Consider the following 21,100-nt stretch of genomic DNA (forward strand, 5'->3'; position numbering starts at 1 on the left):
AAAACAACACTGAATGTGAAGTTTTGCAAGAAAACCATAATGCAAATGTATTGATTCAGATTACAGTTTACTTAATCATAACTGCCAGAGAAATGTATTGATATGTAAGATTTAGCTTCCAGTCTCAAAAGGTTTCATTAAAATATACATACATCTTGTACACAATTATGTCCAGTTGTAAATCGAGATCATTGGCCGCCACTAGAGGGCAGTAATGTACAAGAAATTAGAGAGAGGACTTCTGTAACCTGGATGAATACTGTAAGGTTGAAAAGATGATTGTCATCGTTGCAATTCAAAATAATATTTAAAGAATCTCAATTGCATGATAATTTATAAATTCATAGACCTGTCTAATTAGTATATTTACAGCGCACAGGCAAGTCACGTGTTTAAGCCAAACAACACAACCTGGGTTTGGTAAGGCTCTTTGGGCTTTTTAGAAATAACTATCAAGACAAAAAAAAAAAAAATCTGAATTCCATTACATCAGTAAAAAAAAACAAAAAAACTATTGTACTATTGGTATAATTTTGAAAAGAAGAGAAAAAATATCAAGAACAAATTACAAAAATTACATCTTTTCTGAACTGTTCACACTAAAAAAGCTACTTAACCACAAGGATAAATCACACTTCAAAGTCCATTTGAGAAATTCTTTGGCCTAGACCAGTTCCTGCAGGTTCTCACTTTTTGCCTTTATAGTTTGCTGCCACCACCAGGTAGCTATCTGGGCTCAGGTCCTTGATGCTGGGTGATTTGCTGGTAGTGAGTGAAGTCTTTGCCACCACTCTGGAGATCTGCAGCATGCGGCATGGATCATGCTTTAGCAGATAGCTCTCAAAGGTCTCCCAGCCTCCGCCCACACGCACCATCACATGCTTATTGTGGAGCATCTGCAAAGAGCAAGGAAAAGGCACAAAAGGATTACACCAGCACTCGTGCTGATGTGTGTCAAACGTCCCTCTTAAGAGTCTTATGTCATTTCCCTAATGGACTTTTGAACCTGAATGAACACTTAAGAAGGCTTTGATGTCCAGCTAATAAACTAATTTGATCACTTTAAGGACAAGCAAAAGGTTGATATCTTGGAAAGGTCACGTTAAATCTAGACTATAACTTGATTTGATCATTCATTAACAATATATATATTTATGAGCATAGAAGGAAAAATAAATGTCTTGCAAAGACAGGAAGTCATTTACAGCCCAAGCATTTACATTTCCCAGAGGCAGTGACCATAAAGCTGGTCTCCCTCACTTATTAACTTTTAACCCATCAACAATAGAATAGCTCAAGAAGCTGCCCTACTATAATGGGTTCAATGAAGAGGGACAAAGCTACATTGAAAATGAAAATCTAAGTTTGTCTTTAAAGAGGGTAAAGTTGCTCCTAAGATTGTCCCTTCAGTTTGACCCAATATGAGGTTTCTTGCCCTGCAGCAGCATAACATACAACATTTATAAGCCTCTTAACAAAATCAATCTACAGGCCAGTGGCAGCAGCACCTCCAATCAGCTGCTGTGGGCCTTGAGGCGCTGTGACTGTGGAGGTAATGGTCTGCTGTGATGTAGAGGGGTTTCAATCACATGGCTTTGGGACCGGGCGATGTTGGAGGGGACCCCCTTTACAGAGAGTGTGAGTGGACAACAGCCTCTGGGTTCGGCTGGGACAGCACCTCTCCCACACAACACAAAGAGTTCAGCTCCACAGGTCCAGGTACAAGAGCCTCATTTATAGCACAGTGTTGTGAAGGAAGGTCTGTAATGTGTCCTGTCCCCTACACAGACACAGCAGTGGTTACACCTTTTTGGTTTGGTGCCTTTTCAGTACACCAGCAGGGATCTTATCTTATATCTGTGGAATTTTAATTTAAGCACCTTAACATTGCAGAGAAACTGTTTGACCGTGCATAATTTGTTGGCACTGCAAAATATAAATACCTACAACTTAAATGATTCTTTATTTTTCACTTTAGACTGTGTGCTCCATACACTGCCTTGATATAAATGAAAACCTTTCCATCTGTCCTTGGTTGCTCAGCAACACAAAGGATAAATATTCAGTCAATGAAAGTAGGCCTACATGTACTGTATGAGCCTAACATTATTTTATCATTAGTCTGAGTCCTACTGTTCTGTATTTACAATACACCATTTTGTAGAGTGTACCATGCCGAGAGCAGAAGACCCTCCTCCCTGTGGCTGAACATCCTCAGCATACCGTATGCATGAATCACATTTTAGAGGTGTGAATACTGGTGCTGTGTTGCCAAGTAACCACAGTCCCAAGGGGATGAATGCCGCTTCTGTAATCTGCATTATTCTTCATTTACTTTCTTCAATAATATTTACCTACACTCAGAGACTGTGGGCGTTACTTATAAGGGTCACCAACAAGCATCTGTTTTATATAGTGAGGATATTTCTCTACAAATATCTGTATATTTGATACTGTGCAACTATTTTCATCTGAAATGGTCATTACTAGAATACCACCACCACGGCAGACAGTCCAAACAAAATAAGGACTCTCATTCTGACCAGAGCTTATGAATATAAGACCATCTCTTTTGAAAATAAATAATCAAAAATGGATCCAAAGATTTTTTTTTTTTATATACAAATCCAGCTGCTATAATTTGCACAAAAGCTACACATTAGATTATATTTTTATGTAACTGAATATATTTTAATATTTAGCTTATATATATGATATAGCTATATTATTACCCGAATAAAGAGCATTTTCTCTCCAACACGATATCTGCCCTGTGACTGTCTCTCCACACAGAACTTGTTGGGACATTTGCAAGGAGGATCATCAGCAATATGCCGCACCTAAAATATAAACATACATTTAAACCCATGCAGAGCAGATAGCAGTAACTAAAGCACAACAACAATTTATTTCAGAGACTTACTGCATCATCCAACTGTTTCCCTGTGCTTTTCTTGCTGGAGGTGACTTTGGCCGGGGTTGGGGAGGCAGTTGGGGAGGGGGAAGGTGACAGTGTTGGGGATGGTGGGAGGGGCTGAGATGGGGACACGGGTGATGGAGGAGGTAGAGGTGCTTTCTCTTCCAATTCAATCTCTTTCTCCAACTTTATAAGTCCTGGAGGCTCCACATTGTACCTGCAACACAATATAGAAATAATATTTGTAGCTGGTAACCTGAGAAATTTAAAAAGTTGCTCCATTTCTTTTCAAAATGGTTTCATTTAACAGAAACATATAAAGGCACCTGTAGTTTAAAATATATTTTTTATGATGCATATAAATCCATACCATACCATACCTGCTTGCTATTCGCCCCAACTCTAAAAGGCAGAGGCACACTTCTCTGGGCTGCTTATGAAGAACTGTAAAAAGAAATAAACATAAAAGGAAATGTACTAACAAATTATGAAAATTACAAGACAATGAAATAGAAACTTAACAGAGTGGTGGTGTGACAGAGGAGAGTCAAAATATGAATAATTAAACTTCATGCATCAATGTCATGTTTTTGTATAATAAATGTACTTAAAGGTCCTATATTATGTACAACTGACTGTTGTGATCTTTAATATTATAATGGTGTTACCTCAACAAAAACATACCCAGAGCTGTGTTTTGTTTCATTCACACATGTTTAAGTAACCCTGCATACTAATAAGTCTGTCTAAAGCTCAAAATGCTATGTTCTACCTTATGATGTCATGAAGTGGTAGTTTTCAAGATAACAGCTCCTTTTACCTTTACTTCAGAAGCAATATGTGTATAAAATCCCTCAGTCATCCAGGTAGAATCCACGGTAAAAGGAGAAATTCAATTTTAAAGTTTATTTGGTTCAATACGTTTTGCAGCTGCTTCAGAAGCAACAGGCAATTTCAGGGCTGAAATCATCTAAGTGAAGGTGTATGGAGTTTAAAAACACAGTGGAGCACTTCCTGTATTACCACATGACATCACAAGGTGGAACAGTGTTTTCTGATTGAGAGAAGAACTCTAAATATGCAGGGTTTGTGTGTTAAACATATGTGAATGAAACAAAACACAACTACAGTTATGTTTGTGATGAGGAAACAATATTATAACAGATAAAAAATAGGGTAATATGGGCCCATTAACAATGGATATAGATAGTGAAACACCCCAGTGACCAAAGAAAATGGCTGTAAGATGAAGATGTAACACACCACACCATGCATTATTGAAGAGACTATTCAATTCGATTGCCAACCTGGATGTGTACTTCTGAACTTAATCCATCACAAGGAACAAGAGAAAATAAAGTAGAAAGTATTCAGGTCAGTGTTTTAATAGTCAGTAATATGGTCTTTGCTGTTTTACTGTGCTTAGGCAGGCTCCAGACAGAACTACAAAAATCCCCAGTGTGAAAGTATGATATTGACAAGGTAAAAGATAAGATTAGATGCAGGAGCACAAACTGAATATGTCTGGATTACATGTATTTGTGTATATAGAAGTATTTTCATTGCTTGTTTATGAACATGAATCGTTATAGCTAATTTGAGACATTGATAAAAGAGGCTGAGTGTGAACTGTCCCAACTCGGATCCATTTGCATATTGCTGGCCTACTTTCTCACCATCTCACACCCCTCTGTGGCTGCTGCTTTCTTTGTTGCAGTGTGGATGCAATCAGACTTAATCTTAGTCCTGTTTCTTTCTCCACTATTTTTAGACCTTATGGACATGTACGCATAACTTTATGACCATTGACAGCTGAATATCTTATCCTGTTAGTAGCTATAGCTCAAATGGTTTGAGTTAGTTCTAATTGAAGGGTGTAAGAATCATCAAAGAGCACTATCATTTGTAGTTAAAAATAGGTTTCCAAATATTCATAATGATTTTTATTGTGAGACTGGGGGGCTCATTGTGTTGTTGAACTGCTACTTTACTGCTACCGTTAAATAATTATGAAGCAATGTATTCCTTTTGCTGTTATTAGTTCATATTGTAAAGGATTACCAGAAAAGAGCACAGGACTTGGACTTTTGAGTATACTGCTGCAACAAAATTATATATTCCCTAATAGGTGCATGCAATCTTATTATAACATTTGACACTGCAGTGATTTATAGGGCCTAATTTAGACCTATTTAAGAAAACAGTCATAATGTTATCCTCTGACCTGTAACTTAGTTGGTGGCGTCACATAGTTGATTTTTATGGAAATAGACAAATATAATACCATATTGCTGGACATTCTAGGCAAAGCAATAATATCTCCACCAGAAAAGTTACATAGTGCTCCTTTAATAAGTGAGATACAGTGATGTGATGCTCTACATTCCCAATTAGGCTATTTGCTTCTCTGGCCTATATTTTCGGGTGTTAAAAGCACTCACCCAAACCCTCAGACTCGAATAGACATGTTTCCCCAACTCCAACCTCTCTGCACCAGGACAGGAAGTTGGCTGTGTTGTCCCGTGCAAAGAAAGATCCTGACGGTGCACTTTTCCGGCATGGAATCCTCCGATAGGGAATGGTCTGCAAACAAAGAGTTAACTTTTGCATTTATGATCTTCTAACTTGTGATGAATAGGAAGAGAGTGTGACTTCACCCATCACCCCAGGGCTTTCTTCAAAACATAGGGCCATTCAGGCTTTATCATGCACTGATTTCTTTTCCATCTGTTAAGGCTCTGATTTCAACCAGGATCGCTTCCATACAGATCAATATAAGAGATGGCGGGTTAGTACACTGGACCTATTTTACCAGGCCCTCTGTATTCAGGATCAAATGACATGCTTATGGCACTCAGCCCCCACATGGTCCTTACTGGGAGATTTATGCTTGGCTGTGGTTTTTATGCAGGATATGTGCGTCTGAGCTATGAGAAAGGTGCAATGAGCTCATGCTGAAACTATGCAATTGGGTTTTGGGGTATTTTTCTTTGCTTTCCGGGCTCTACTCCTGACTCCTTCTGGAAAAGCTTTGTTGTAATTCCTGTTGAAATAATGTTGGCCACATCATTACATTGTCATTTGAAGTGAATATTACAATTATATTCAGTGCACAGAAGCTGCACAACTATGGAGATGATTAATTAAAAGTTTGGTGATTGATAATGCCAAATGTACACAAAAACTACAAAGGGCATATTACAACTGTTAGTTTAGTTTATTTCCACAGGAAAAAAAAATCACTGTGCCCCTTCTATTGTCCCTTCATTGTCACAGCTCTGTGAAGTCTGATCTTGTTTGCTTTAAAACATCAATCGATTTTAACAATTAATGAAGGCTGCACTGAACAAAAGACAAGCCTATGAGAGGGCTTAAATGTTATCTCTATTCTATTCTTATTGATTGATGTAAGTGCATTAGACAACTCAATATGATTTATGGATTTGTCTCATGATCCACATCAAAATATAAATTGCTTTAAGACACTAGAGAGTTTTTATATTATGTATTTTTATACAGATAATGTGAAACAATGTTATTATGCGTAACTATTTTATGAGACCAATGCAAAACAATATAGATCTGTTTGTCCTATTGATCACACACAATAAGAATTCACAAGTTTAGACAGCAATGCAATGCCACAAAAACAGGCAACAGTGTCCAAGAGAACAAGCAAATGAGGGAAGGGGAAATGAACCAACAACCACAAGTTACTAGGCATGGCAAAATAGAAATGCACCAATCCAGCATTTTCAGTTCTGATACCAATGCTGATAATTTAAGTAGCTTTAAGTATCTGCCAATATCTAATGTCAGTACCAGAGCACAGACTGAAAATAGCATTTATTTCTTTAAAACAAAAATTAAATATGATAAAACTGATTTAAAAATGTTTTGTATTTGTTATGTATCCCTCAATTAACCACAGATAATCTTTGTATGATCCACCAAAAATTTCATTATCAGATCGGTGCATCCCTATGGATAAATAAAAAGGATGCAGTATTTTTGTAAATGAAAAAAAAATCTGGTGTCAGTGATTGAATTGAAGTCCTAACTGCGTCACATTGGTATTGCCTTGTTTCTCAATGTCTTCAGTGAAAAGACTCTGTATTCAGTGCATCCTCTGCTGTCTCACGGTCATTGACCCGAGAGTTTCCTTACATCTGTTACACTGCGTCACACTGAGATCAGGAGACCCACCATCACCAGCCCCACAGTGCAAACATCAACAAGTCCCTCAGAAGAGCCAGAAATATGCCTTTAGCTTGCTATACACAGTGTGAACAGGAAAAGGCTTTCAAAAACAAACGTTCATGTTCAGAAAATAAGATTTAGCAGAGTCAGTATACAATAAAACTAGGTTAAAATGTCAATTATACCACTTTGAGCAAAGGAAGTGAGGACAATTTATCAAGTGGAGCAAATCACATTCACCCAGAGACTTCAAAAGGACTTGTTTACTAAGACATACAGCCGCGTGATTCTTTTATTAATGTAATAAAGCTCTCTATTTATTTAACTCAATTTCAAAATTGTTGGACTGGATGAAACACTGACTTCTTCCATCATCTGTTGACAACTTCAGGTGCATGCTCAACTTGTGTAAACAGTTATTTTTATGAGTAAACCCTGTTGTGAAGTTAAATGCAATTTAATGAAAAGCAAATCCTTGTAATCCTCATGTCTTTAAAAGGAAACATACTTTGCCACTTCTTACAGTCTATGATAGGGCCCCAATGGTTCATGAGTTCTTGCCAAAGTTTTTGTTGCCCTGCTTAAAACCACACACTCCATACCCCAATTTAGGCTTTCTGTCTCATAAAGAATAAAAGGTTTTGTTAAGCCTGTCTAAACTGTGAAAAAGCTGCTAACACAGCTAAAAAAAACTGCATTGTGTTGCTTTTCAACATATCCACTTGCTATGTGGATATGTTGTCTTTGCTCGGAAAATTTCACAGTATGGTATTAAGGGGCATGCAGGGAGCCCCTCCAGGCCAAGTTACAGGTCAAATCTATGGAGAAGCAATCCTAATTGCAATAAGAATGATTACTTTTCAAGGGATTTCTGAGCAACAATAACCCTGTAGTAAAATAAGTGCTTCATAAGTGCTTCGAAGACAAATAGAAGTTTGACCCATCACCAGAAAAATGACATAGTGTACCTTTAATGTATAATTGAAGCATCTTAATATTTGTTTATATTAATAATGAAATGCAAATATTTCAACTGTTATCACTGCTTTTCATCCCGAATACAATTCATCCCTAATTTTTGAGTTCTTACATTTGCCAATATGCAGTCCAAAGCACCTGGCTTTTTGGACCTAAAATGTTCCCTTTCAACCATTTATATTCAAAGTCATTTTAGAATCTGTTTAGAAAAGTGAGATTGTTATCGCTGCTGTAACACTCAGGTTTTCTGTTACCTTATTGTTGCCAAGTGGAGACAGGACTCCGTTGCTTTGCCTGAACTTCTCCTGCAGTGTCTCAGCCAGCTGGCACAACAGGAAGCCATTGTCCAAGCGATCCATGAAGCTTTCGGCGGTGATTTCCAGACCTGACCAGGGGAGGCATAAAGAACCAGCACACACAATTCATCAAAAAAGAATAACTAACCACCAGGCATTTATTATCCCATTTGTGGTTCAGTTTTTGCCGAAATATAATGGTATAGTTGTAGATTCTGCAGTATCCAAATCTTGAGCACATTAATTTTGCAATGCTCTTTGTACATATAGGAATTGCATGATAGAACCACATTCTCCAGTAGATTTATTCTGATATATGGGTTAAGATCAACTTGAGCTGTCCATTTGACTGACTTCCAAGCGACCATTCTTGTTAGGTTAGATCATAGTGAAATTGGAGGTGGTGATGGGGGGTGGTGTCTACGGGAAAGTAACTCCAGAGATGTTTTTTTATACCCTTTCTGTTTCTTATAGGAGGAGGGGGTCTGAGGCTTTTAATGAGTTCCAAATGTTGTAATTGTGGCCAGAAAATGGAGATCTTGAAAAATACTCAACCAGCTTTAGTTTTATGCCTATACTAAACTAAGCATTGCACATATAGGAAAAATCAACTCCAAAGGGATCCATAGCAAAATATATAATACTCACCCTTATGTATGTTATGCCTTGGCTTTTCAAATAAATGAGTCACCAATGCAGCAGCCAGTGGGTATCCACCTACTCAATCAATAGACTCATCTTAAAGGGCCCATATTATGCTTTGTTCTGATCTCTTACAATGTTGTTTTCTCATCAGAAACATAACTGGAGTTGTGTTTTGTTTCATTCACACATGTTTAACGCACAAACCCTGCACATTTAGCCTGAGTTATTCTCTCAAATTGAAAATACTCTGTTCCACCTTGTGATGTCATGTGCTAATATAGGAAGTGTTCCACTCCATTCCCCTTAACTAGAATGATTTGGATGATTTCAGCCCTGGAATTGCCAATCTCTACTGAACTGAAAGTTTAAGGTAAATGATAACTTGAAAACTACCACTCTGTGACATTGCAAGGTGGAACAGGGCATTTTGAGTTTTGGAGATGCAAACAAACAAATAATAATTATGTGACAGTAATAATTAATAGTAATAATGTGAATGAAACAAAAGACAACTCCAGGTATGTTGCTGAGGAGGTAACAACATTATTATAACATGGCTCACAAGAATCAATTTTGCATAATATAGGACCTTTAAGCATTTTAATATGATTTTCAATTATTTGCAATTATATCCAGAGTACTGGTGTGTAATTCAGTTAACTCCAGTGTAAACACATAGGCAGCCAGAGATAGCAATCCTGATAGAGAAGTTGTTTTAAGATGTTCAAATCTGTGTCTGTTTCAGGAACCTAAATAGTTGGTGTGAAAAATGCGAGCCCAGTGCAAATTATGCTGGGAACATGGTGCCAGACGTACAGGTCAGACTTCATAAATTAAATAAAGAGATGCTGGAAGAAAATTGGTCTGTCTCATGTGCAATCTGTTAGAATTGATAATTCATGAATTGTTTTGAATTCATGAATTACTAAAGAATGTATAGCTAAATATCAAATACTTTTATTCACAACATGTGTGATCCATAGGTTGCAATAGATGGGACATTTATTCATCCATGTTCATTTGTAAATTTTCATCCTCACTTTGCTGATGCTTGTGCCATTTTTGTTCAAGTTCAAGTTACAGTGTTTATCAGTAACTATTAACGATGGCCATCATTTCATTAGTACAAAATCTATATAAGTTCACAAATTCAAGCTACTTAACAGCAGTAATGAGGTTCACATTGATTGTAAAGCGCCCAAAAAGCACATTCAGCAACATCACAGCCAAGCTTCTATTTTTGGACTGATCTGTATTTAAACAGTTTCTTGCCAACAGTAGAAATAAAATGCAGTATACACTATAGATATGTGAACAATATTAATGAGCTGGCCTTACAGAGCATATTGGAGAGCCAGAGGGCCAGGTCTTCCTTCATGGGCAGCAGGCTGGCTTCATGGCGACTGGCGAGCCACTGCTGATACTGCTGCATGTCAGTCAGGCCCGGACCAATGGTCTGTTTGGGACTCAGGGAGCTGCACATGGTTCCCTATAGAAGTGAAGGGGAACACATTTCCTTCAGACCATTTCTGTAATAATGCTTTATTCAATCACTTGACTTCTGTTAGGATGTTCACTGTGTAATCTGCATTCTGAGGCACGCAAGCAGTATTGATTAAATAATTTTTAATAATAAAGCACATCAAGCTAGTCTCACACCATAAGAGTAGCTTCTGATTAAGAGCATATCAATACAGTCAACACTCCACTTAACAATTTTATCAAGAGGCAGTCATTGATATCTACAACAACTAACTGTGTGTGAGAAAATTATTTATCACTATGCTAGAGATATTCCATCAAAATTTACAAAGCAATCGAACTTACCTATGAATTTACTTATACTTTACACTAAAGACACAATAAATCTTTACTTTGTCTGGTAAGCTATAAAAGAACAAAACAGATTTGTTTACACTCATCCAAATCCTCATTGTCAAGACTACATAGTGCATTTTATTGGGGCATTGTATCTTTCTGCGTAAATACACACAGCAGGCAAATGAGGAACCGCCTTATGCAAACAAGAAATCTGTCAGTCATTTTATTCTGTGTGGTGATATCAAATACAGATGGGGGATGACACAATGCAAGGAATCTGCACTAAAACTGTACAACATTTCAAGGTCCTTTGTAGTCGGCTGTTACCGAATCACACAATGGTGTCACTATGAGCATTAAGACCTTGATGTCAGACCAAGGTTGTCTTGTCGTCTTAAAGACTTCCCAAACACAGTGAAGTCCAGACCTCAGCACTAACATTCAAGTGTAAGATTCCCATGTCCAGCATGACAGACAGAACAAGCAACACGGCCCAAACACACTCAAACAGTGCCATTTGCTGTATATTTTTTTGCTGACATATTCTGTCTAGTCATACCACAGTCAATGTAAATGTGTCGTAAAGAAATCCAAAGTAATAGAGTGATTTGCAAACCCTGTATAACCTACTGTTTTAATAAAATCAGGCACTATCAAGGGACACAAAAGTAAACTTTTCAAGCCATACAAAGCAGCTATTGTGCACAACTGAAAACAAATGCACAGCTCAAACTTAAAGTTTTTTCTGGTCTCAAGATTTTTGCAGTGAATTTACAGTATCCAAACTTTATTGAACCCAAGTTTGAGCAATACCATTGTATTTTCTTGCTTGATAAATTTATAACAACAAAAACTACATTTTTAGTGAACAAACATAGCATATTTTCTTTTTCTTGAGAAATGGTCCCAAGACACCCACAGTTGTTTTTGGACATACCTGCCTCCTCTCACCACACTGCAGCTTGACCTCTTCAACTCTAACTCAAAAAACACACGAGTATCACCTGTCTATTTAACCATGTTGTTTTCCTATTTAGACTCAGGATTGGATGTGCTCACAGATAACCTCTATCATGGGGCATTAAAAGATACATTGGCCTCATGACTCCAGTAAAGCCGCAATAACATACTGCCATCAGCTAAAGATGGCTCCAGTCAAAGCACACGGTGGGATTTTTTCAACTGAACAGAATCACGTCAATTATAAAGAACAAGAGCGACTCTGTCCTCCTGAATATCATGCTTTTCCCCTCTGCACAGTACGGCCATAGGGAAACCTTACTGTCTGTTCGCTTACATGCTGTTTACAATAGGGCATATAAATAATATTTTATCTGGCATACCAAAACAGAGACTGTGATTTGTTTGGGTAACCCATTATGCTTAGGTCAGATCTTATAGGTCTTATTTTCTCACAGTATTATATTCTTGTCTAAAACTAGAATAGCATATCTCAGAAAAAGAGGAATTCACAAAATTACAGCCATAAACACAAGTTAAATTGCTTTGTAATTTTTTGATTAATACGTTTGCTCACAGTGACCCATAAGCAGAGACAGGGTACATGGTTAATAGTTTCTGCACAATATCCTTGTAATAAAAAACTTACTGTACAGAGCAATATAGCAGTCTAACCCATGTCTTCTATGAATTGTCAAAGGTCTGTCTGGGTTTCATCAAACCACATGTTAACACATTAAATTAATGGATTTTACAATGTTTTGGACAGAGTTGTCCACTTGAAATGCAGACAGCAATAAAAAAGTTAAGGCTGTCTCTTTCTTAAGGGTGTCACAAAACCACAACAAACATTTTTCAATTTAAGATGAAAAACTGGGAGGGTTGTGTCAAGTGGCCTATTGAATTTTAATGGATCTAAATCCACATGGCTACTGTGGAAAAAACTGTAAAAGTTAAACAAAAAACGTTTCCAAAAGCTGGTTTACATTTTTTACTATCTGGTTAGACGAAAAATGTACAAAACAAGTACGAGAAATAGACTATAGAGTAAAAACTAAAACATTAAATATGAGACTGTTCACCTCCATCATGGTGTGCCATATGATTCCAAAACTGTCCTTACCCTTGGGCTTCAGCTTCCTCTCTCACGTCCACTCATCCGTTGGACCAATGCTCTCATGCTTTCCCGTCAGCGGAGTTCTGAGCCACAGGTTCGGCACATAAATAGTGAAGGAGTGTGGACCGCGGACTGGACCTGGCGCTCCTCTCTGCTCAGTCTGAACCCAAGACTGCCTCATACACGCTCATCAACACACACATGCAGTCAGAGCACGCTGCAGCTGATGGGAGGGAAGTCCCGCGACTATGAGCCCCCTCTCGACTCGCCCCTCCAGTCTTTGTCGTCTCAGTCCAAGTTTATTCCTCTTGCCAAAAATCTCGTCTACTATTTTAAAAGAGAGCTTGAATGAGTAAATTGCACAGGCTTTCATTTCTATTTAACTATTATATTCTGTTTTGCTTTATAACGCATTTTCCAAAATATTTTCATACTTACATTAAAAAAAAAATGCGAGGAGTGCTCAGACGTGTTTGCTGGATGATATCAAATGGCATGGCATCATTGTTTATATTATGCAAAAAGTTGGTCACGCATTCAACAAACGGCGCATGCGCGGAAGTGAAACCGGTAGAACTTCTACACAAAAAGAAAAAGAAGGTGAAGAAGGAGACTTTGAGCAACCAAGTAAGTCTTTAATGCCAGCATTTTTAATCCAGAATAACACACTGACCTCTGAATAAATAGTTGAACCATTTACACGTTTTATGAAGACTTTAGTTCTCGGGTTAGGGTTGTTTTTAGCCTTCTTTGCTTGCCTAGTGCTAAGATCAAAGTGTACTCTTGTTATGTGCGCGAGCAATGGTGAACGATTCAATTCATTGTTTTCCTCTCCATCCTAGCATGTCTCTGCGATTGAAGCTCAAATCATGAAATTTTGTGGAGCGTCCGCATAGAAAACAACCCTGCCCGTGGAGCTCACACATCGCCACATGGAGGCGATGGTGAGAAACCTGTCGAGCACCATGGAGCTGCTGGCCGTGGCGACGCACAGTGACGCCGTGGCACGATGGGACGAGGAGACGCTGTCCAGGGCGCTTCACTGGGCCCTGTACTGCCAGCACATCCATAGCCGGTTTCATCATAGCCCGGCCATACGAAAGGTGATGGAGAGACAGCTGGAGATGACAAACCAGAGCTTGAGATCAGTTTTCCCTAACTACACTGCGCTCTGCTTTAGTGACTTGTCGCGCTGTCAAAACCTGTTGCTGGAAGGACTTCTACGCAATACTCACGTCCCTGTAGCTATCATGAAGATACTATTTGATAAATCTACACATTTAAACAATAATGGGAATAGTTATCAGGACGTGACAGGTATTTGCAGCCGTATTATTGAGAGTAAGTCTGCGTGCAAAATACTGGGGAATGTCAACATACCATCAACAACTGGTGCTGATGCTGAGGTTCAATCTGAACTGTTACTGGAAAAACTAAATGCTGTGGTGACGCAAAGTGATGGCCATAGAGCAAACCAGTTTTTGGACTCTGTTCTTGGAGAATATGAAAATGCACAGGAACATTTTTGTGGAGTAATCTGTGCTGCTTTACAAAATGAATCAAGAATGGATTTAGAATTTATGATAATTTTGGACTGGTTAGAGCTAAAGCACAACTTTTTGGAATACATGTGTCATTCACTGCCTTCGTCACTTCTCACAAACATAGCCAAAAAGCATTTGAGATTTAGAGATTTGTACTGTGATGTCCTCAAAAAGTGGGCCAAAGAAATGGAGTATGATATAAATAACGGGGAGTGGATTCCAGTCAGCAAAAATCCTTCTGTATCTTTCCAGAATCTGACGGAGCACTTTGTATCCTTGTTTAAAGGCAGTGTTTCTCTGAAGGACCATTTGGAAACTGAGCTGAAGGCTTTAAAGTTTACTGATGGGGACTTTGATGTCAGAGGGCTGAGTATATGGGGAGATCTACTGTCTGAAATTTTGAAATGACACGTTCATAATCTCATTGAAGCCATAAAGCTGAGCTCAGATGTTGTTGTTTTTTTAGCTCTTATAAACTATATATTATTTATTATTTGCCTAAATGTCTTGTATCATTCTAGGATCATTTTGTATTTCAGGTCAAGCCAACATACTTTCTCTATTAATTAAAATAAATTACAATGTTATTTTGTCTAGTTGGACAAAAAGTTTCCTTATTTCTTTTGGAAGAAGCATTTTGTTGGTGGCGTTTCTCTGAACAGATGGTAGCATGTGCACTCCTTAACCAGGCACAGCATGTGACTTGACTCAATAATTGTCAGTTTGCAGTGGGAAAATTAATCTCAGGAGATTGATGGCTTCATTATTCAACTTCACAATATTGTCCTTGTGCCCACATCATCACCATGGCACCTAATAAGTAATATAATTAAAGTATTTATAATATTAAATGTAATTTTGTTATATTTCATTTCTAATGACAATTTGAATACAAAATAGTATTGTTTTAGGCAAGGCAACATGAGATTTTACTTAAACCGTTTCTTTTCATTTTTGTTCTCCCAGCTCAGCTCAAGGTTCAGTCCTTTTCGACTATGATCACTGAGTCACATCCTCTTTAGAGCTCATTCCCTTCAGGTATGCTTGTTTTCTCTCACTATTGACAAGAATTAAGAATGCAAATTTATGTGTGTGTGTGCGTGGGGGCAGTAAGCTATATGGCAAAAATAACAAAAACAAAAAAGTAAATCAATAAATAAAATCGTGACAACAAAGCAACTTTCTTTTAAATTGATAGTTTGGATCGGCCACTAATTCACGAACATGTGTCAATAAATGTGCAGCAAGGGATCAATTAGCCACATGAGGCGTGTTCAATCACAGTTCTAACAACAATGGCTTCTGTGTGACATAACCGCACCAGACGTGAAACACCAACAATCCACGGCTCGTTTAACTCGCCACCAGCCATTCACATAGAGACAGACAGGGGTCACTGAATAGGGCTCCACGTGTACACACCCAATTTATGAGCAGCCAGTCTACAGCATATGCACCCTACCGCAGTGATTCAGGGGGAGTGTTCATATGACGTCCTGGTTTGGGCCCAGCTTGCTCTTTATATAGACCCAGTTTGGTCTTGTTGTGATGTAGTTCTGGGTTTAGTTCCAATTGTGATGTGTGTGTAAGTTTCAACCATAGACTGTATAAAGAAGTGGACTAAGAGAGTGTGACGTCGCCCATAGCATTCAGCTCCAGTCAAATTAAGCTCACAAGGGTAGCAGTTATAGGAGCGAATTATGAGCCAAGTTCCATGTTAGCAATAGGAATTTATTTACGGACAAAAAAGCGAAATAAAAACACTAGGATCATGTAGAGCGGGTTAATACAAACATTTTAAGGCCAAAATGATAAGGCTCATTGCAGCAGTTAGAGAGAGGGGTGACCGTTTCTACTAGTAAATGTAAAGGAGTCAGAGTCGATGGAGCGGGAAGTGTCCCCATGATCACTTCCTATTTGGTATACCCCAGCTAGCGGGTTAGCTATAGTGTGCTCATATATATACAAGCTATGTTTTCAATGCACACTTACTGCTTTCCTGAATTGGACTTATGAATATAGCCAGAAAGAAATATTTTGTGTCAAGATTGTAGGGAATGAAAGTGCTTATATTTGCATACATTCTCTTCTACAGTCTTAAGACCCACTTTTACTCTGTGGTTTTTAACACCACGTGAGTCGTGTGGTTCTCTCTTGTCTTTAATTGTTTTGTTTTTTTTAATTTATGTATTCCTATGGGTATACTTTACTGTTTTATATTTATTTGTTTTTACTCTGGTGTTTTATTATGTTATTATTGTATTACATTGTACATTTTATATTTCTCTATGTGCAGCACTTTGGAAACAGTGCTATAGATATAAAGTGGATTTGGATTGGATTTTAACACTTTGTCAGAAGTAGCAACTATAGTGATAATTAAGGCATTTAATTATCTATTTACCAGTCTATCAATTTCTGCAGTTTCTCTAGTTTACAGTTGTGTTCAAACCTTAAATATGTTTGCATTTGAAATGTCTGCTGAAATATTCAGTTATTTTTTTATTGATGTATATTATATTTAAAGCTTTGTGGTAAAAGCCGCAAACTACCCACCCAGCTTTTCCCCTCCCATTTATCCAAAGCTAAATGAGAATAAATGGCCCTTTTTGTGACCCTAAATGGAAAATTATAGGGTTGCTTTCTGGTACAACAAAAGGGTTGAACAGTTTTTAGGTCTTTGTAATAATCGTAGTTGATATCATGATACCATATCCCTGAGATTGTCTCCCCACCAGCACAATGTAATTCTGGTGTTAGATTGCTCTCCGTCAGCATGTGGTAATAAAGGAAGGAAAGGTTGTGAAGGCTAGCATTCATTAAAACTCAGATCCAGCCCCCATCTGGTGTGTGAATAGGCTTTTTCGAGGGGCGGGTTGGGGGAGGAGGAGGGGGAGAGACCATCCCACAGTGGCACGTGCCTAAGCCGCTCCAGTCTGCCCTCCGTCTGGGTCTGGTGACAGATCACACAGGCGAGAGAGAGGCCAGTGCACACCTGTGTCCCAGTCAGGGCATCCCCAGTAATGAGAGGCCACTGTCAGCAAACACGCAGGCAAGAATATAACAAAGACTGGGATGAAATTATTGTAATTAAAGAAATGCTCCTGTAATTTTTATATTTGATGCCGTTGCACATCAAATGATCAGAATCATGTGAGTGATTATGGTACTTTTAATGAAAAAATACACCCAGTGGCATATTTGACCGCTTTAGTTGATGTTGAGTGCTATATTTGAAGCTTTATTATAGCTAGTCAATGGTGGAGAGTCTCCTATATGCTTGTCTCCATGGAGATGTTATTGCTTTGCCTGGAATGTTCGGTGGTATGACATTAAACATAACATTTACTAATTTACAGGTGTTTCTATTGCTCAAAAATATATATGAACTCCTTCTGTGAATAGGGCCGACTCTCCACAGATCTGAATTGTAATGTTGTAATGTTTATTAGTGCTCCAACCTGCTTGTCTCCCTTGTAGTAGATAGGTTTAATCTACACTGTGGAACATTATAGACAAAGCAATCACATGTCCATGGAGACAAGCAGGGGGTATTTGCTCCACTAGAAATGTTACACATTGCACCTTTAAAGTCACACCATAAAGAGATTCACAAAGCTTCAACTTTCTATATGTCATTATTAGAGTATATAAAATTGTACAGTTTCATTTTGGCTTCACCATTTATTTTATTTATATTTTTGTTGTCAGTGTAGCGCTTTTTGGATCTAAAGCTTATCAAGATATGCAAGTGACCAGCACTTAAACCTTATTTAGTTCAGCCCAAATGTAAACACATGGAAAACATCTCAAAAGATCATTTTTTTCTCACAATTTTGCATGATCTTGTGGCAATTTTGTCTTAGAAGATCTTGCGGCACGAGACCTTGTCCCACCCCTATAGTAGAGCTACTGTATATTTGTTTTTTGTTTTTTTAGATCCGATAAGCCCCAACAATATTTAATTAATTAAATCTAATCATTTGAATGTCCAGTGTATACACCCACCACTGACAGACTAAGCTCTCCTCACATTACCTTAATGCTTAAATCAATTTAGAGCTTGTTGTGTGAAGTGCTATCGCTGACAATATCGTGTAAAATCTTATCATCCTCTCCTCCTCCTTTGTCTGCTGTGGTTGTGAAGAAGCTGTTAACACTGTGTGCTGTGGGGGAGGGGAGATGGCGAAGACCAGCTTGGATTTCCTCACATGCATATAACTATCTTTATTTTTCTGGAAAGCAAGATGGAGTCCTATTCGATTCATTCTCAGTTCTTAACACTTACTATTTGGTGGCATCTGTGATAATTTGGCTATTTCTACATTATTTAGAATGTGGATAAGATGTGTATTGTGTTATTTGCTATGAGACAGATTTGATTTGGTGTTCCAAGCTCTTCATTAATAAAACAATTAGCAAAACACAAGCCAGGCATTTGTGTTTAGACAAAATTTACCCGGGTTGAAAAATAACTAGAGGTGGCATAAAATAGTAATTAATTTGATACTATGTTGTATTTGTGAGATGCAAACCTTTTTTTTTAAGATATTGAGAATACAGCAGTGAGTGGTGACCGGAGAGAAAGGAGAGGGGATCAGTGGTGTAATTGCTTGCAGGCAGCGTCCCAGGGGAAGAGTGTTCCCCTGTCATCAAACACTCATCTGGCTGAGCTTCATCCCATTACAGTCCCATAGGAGTCAAACGGCACCTGCCCCAGACCACTATCAATTCCCCCACCATGTCCCACATAAAGATATCACAAAATATCATAATTTTTTAGGGGATTGTTAACTATTTTTGTGCACTTTCTGAGGCCAAACTAAGTTTTTTTATATTGTTATGGCCTTATTAGAGATGGTACAAGATATCACGAGACAAAATTTTGACAAGCTTGGGCACACATGAGAAAAATTATCTCAATATCTTTTTCCAAGTGTTTATATTTGGATTGTAAAAAAAAAAAAAGATTATGTGTTAGTGAGTTACATCTCTTATAGCTCCAAAAAGCAATGCTTGCATGAAAACAAAATATAGATATATAAAAACATTTGAGGCCAAAGTTTGAAACTGAATAGTAAAATTTATATGTTACGAATTATGTTAAAATCACATCTTGTTTCATTTTCGTAGACCCAATCTTGTCTTGTATTGTGGAAATAGTTTTTCATCACATCTCTAGTCTTTATTTTATTTTTCTATACACATATTCATTACATTATCCCTGTCTCCTAACACTTTAGGCCATACATAACTCAGTATACTAGCTTGGATTACTGGATAAAAATATTCTGGCAGATCTCCTCCAATTACTGGTGGTGGGAGCCTAACAGGCACATCTCTGGTGCACCAGGCGTGACCATTCTGGCTGGTTAGGCTTGAGAAAACATGTTCCACGTGGCTGCCGGGACAATTGGGTTTTCTGTCAAATTAACAAGTCCAAGTTACAACTCACGAAACGGTTCGACTTTTGGCATGAGCAGGTTATTGGAGGAAGCAGTCGTGAAGTTTGACGTGCCAAAAACTCAGTTGGGGGATGTCAAAATAAAACAGCACTATGATTGACTATATTCTTTTTCTGCCTGCTAAATATACAGTAGTTAAAGTGTCAATCATGTGTTTAAACTTGATGTAAGCAGAGCACCTCCTGTTGTTATCAGCCTCCTGCCTGTCCATCATTTCTTCTTTAGAAGGAAAAGCAGTTGCATACAGTACTAGGTATGATAAATGGTCATGGTCACATGTTTATATAGCGCTTTTCCGCCTTCAAGGCACTCAAATCGTTTTTTTCATAAAGGAACCACTCTCCCATTCACACACACACATTCATACACCAGTGTAAGCAGACATGTTAGGTAAGGTGGGTTAAGTGTCTTGATCAAGAACACAACAATAGCATGTGGGTCAACCTGTGAGTCAGTGGATCTGAACACTCAACCAATTCTGTTTATATCAAGAGCTGGATTCGAATCACCAAGCTTTGGATTAATGGACATTGACAAACACTTTACCATCTGAACTCCTGCCACCATGTTTTTTAGATACAAACTAATGAAGTATTTCACTTTTGTTATAAACTGCCTCTCCCAAATTAGGGCTGGGCAATATGGTGATAAAACTGAATCATAATTTAATCCCTGTGACTATCTGCTATTTTGGTCATATCTTCATTTTGTGATCCGCAGCCCTCTGCTCAAACACTCACATCTTCTATTGCTTAGTATCTGTAAGGGAGTGAGTTGACAGTTGAATTTAACCAGTCACAGTGAAATGTGAAATTTCAAAAGAAGCAGATTATTTTATTCACCACCAATAAAAATCATAATTGTTATCTAACTGCAAGCTAATTGTATATATTTTTTCCTATGTCACCTATCCCAACTAGAGATCCACCGATATATTTTTTTCATGATACCAATACCAGTACCATTACCAGTTGTTTAGAATACATAGCAACCAATAAGCTCTGACAGATTTTTGGGTCGATATACAAGGCAGATTTGGATCATTTTTGCCAAAAAATATACTATTTTAAATTTCTAACATAAATATTGTCTATACTTTTATGCTTTTATCCCATAACGGAGCAGTGTAATCTCATTTTGTTAATGCCATTATTGCA

At 37.9% G+C, this 21,100-nt stretch overlaps 2 protein-coding genes across 3 annotated transcripts; one reads left to right on the forward strand and one right to left on the reverse strand.

The window, feature by feature from the left end:
• Positions 1-114: 114 nt before the first annotated feature.
• LOC110169672 (growth arrest-specific protein 2) lies at positions 115-13,790 on the reverse strand. Its single transcript, XM_020935249.2, has 10 exons — positions 13,608-13,790; positions 13,373-13,513; positions 12,941-13,261; positions 10,375-10,525; positions 8,350-8,480; positions 5,359-5,500; positions 3,298-3,361; positions 2,924-3,134; positions 2,733-2,840; positions 115-896 (listed from the first exon to the last, which is right to left on the reverse strand). The coding sequence occupies exons 4-10, from the start codon at positions 10,517-10,519 to the stop codon at positions 687-689; spliced, it is 1,011 nt and encodes a 336-aa protein (XP_020790908.1). The 5' UTR covers positions 10,520-10,525; positions 12,941-13,261; positions 13,373-13,513; positions 13,608-13,790; the 3' UTR covers positions 115-686.
• Positions 13,791-13,866: 76 nt separating this feature from the next.
• On the forward strand, positions 13,867-15,514 carry fancf (FA complementation group F). 2 transcript variants are annotated; one of them, XR_008632375.1, is made up of 2 exons: positions 13,867-15,298; positions 15,445-15,514. XR_008632375.1 is itself a non-coding variant. In XM_020935248.2 (1 exon), exon 1 carries the CDS (start codon positions 13,867-13,869, stop codon positions 14,884-14,886), a length of 1,020 nt encoding a protein of 339 aa, XP_020790907.1. In that variant the 3' UTR covers positions 14,887-15,409. The 2 variants fall into 2 exon arrangements, 1 of the variants encoding a protein (XP_020790907.1); XM_020935248.2 differs by lacking the exon at positions 15,445-15,514 and having other exon boundaries at positions 13,867-15,409.
• The last annotated feature ends 5,586 nt before the right edge of the window (positions 15,515-21,100 follow it).

Source organism: Boleophthalmus pectinirostris, unplaced genomic scaffold (assembly GCF_026225935.1).
Source record: "Boleophthalmus pectinirostris isolate CB_2022bp ecotype Guang Dong unplaced genomic scaffold, ASM2622593v1 HiC_scaffold_2, whole genome shotgun sequence".
NCBI lineage: Eukaryota > Metazoa > Chordata > Actinopteri > Gobiiformes > Gobiidae > Boleophthalmus > Boleophthalmus pectinirostris.

Coding starts and splice junctions, on each gene's coding strand:
- LOC110169672 (XM_020935249.2), bottom strand. CDS start 10,519: ATGTGCAGCTCCCTGAGTCCCAAACAGACCATTGGTCCGGGCCTGACT. Junction 3,362..5,358: donor ATTCGAGTCTGAGGGTTTGG/GTGAGTGCTTTT, acceptor TTCTTTTTACAG/TTCTTCATAAGCAGCCCAGA. Junction 897..2,732: donor AGAAAATGCTCTTTATTCGG/GTAATAATATAG, acceptor TGCTCTTTGCAG/ATGCTCCACAATAAGCATGT.
- fancf (XM_020935248.2), top strand. CDS start 13,867: ATGGAGGCGATGGTGAGAAACCTGTCGAGCACCATGGAGCTGCTGGCC.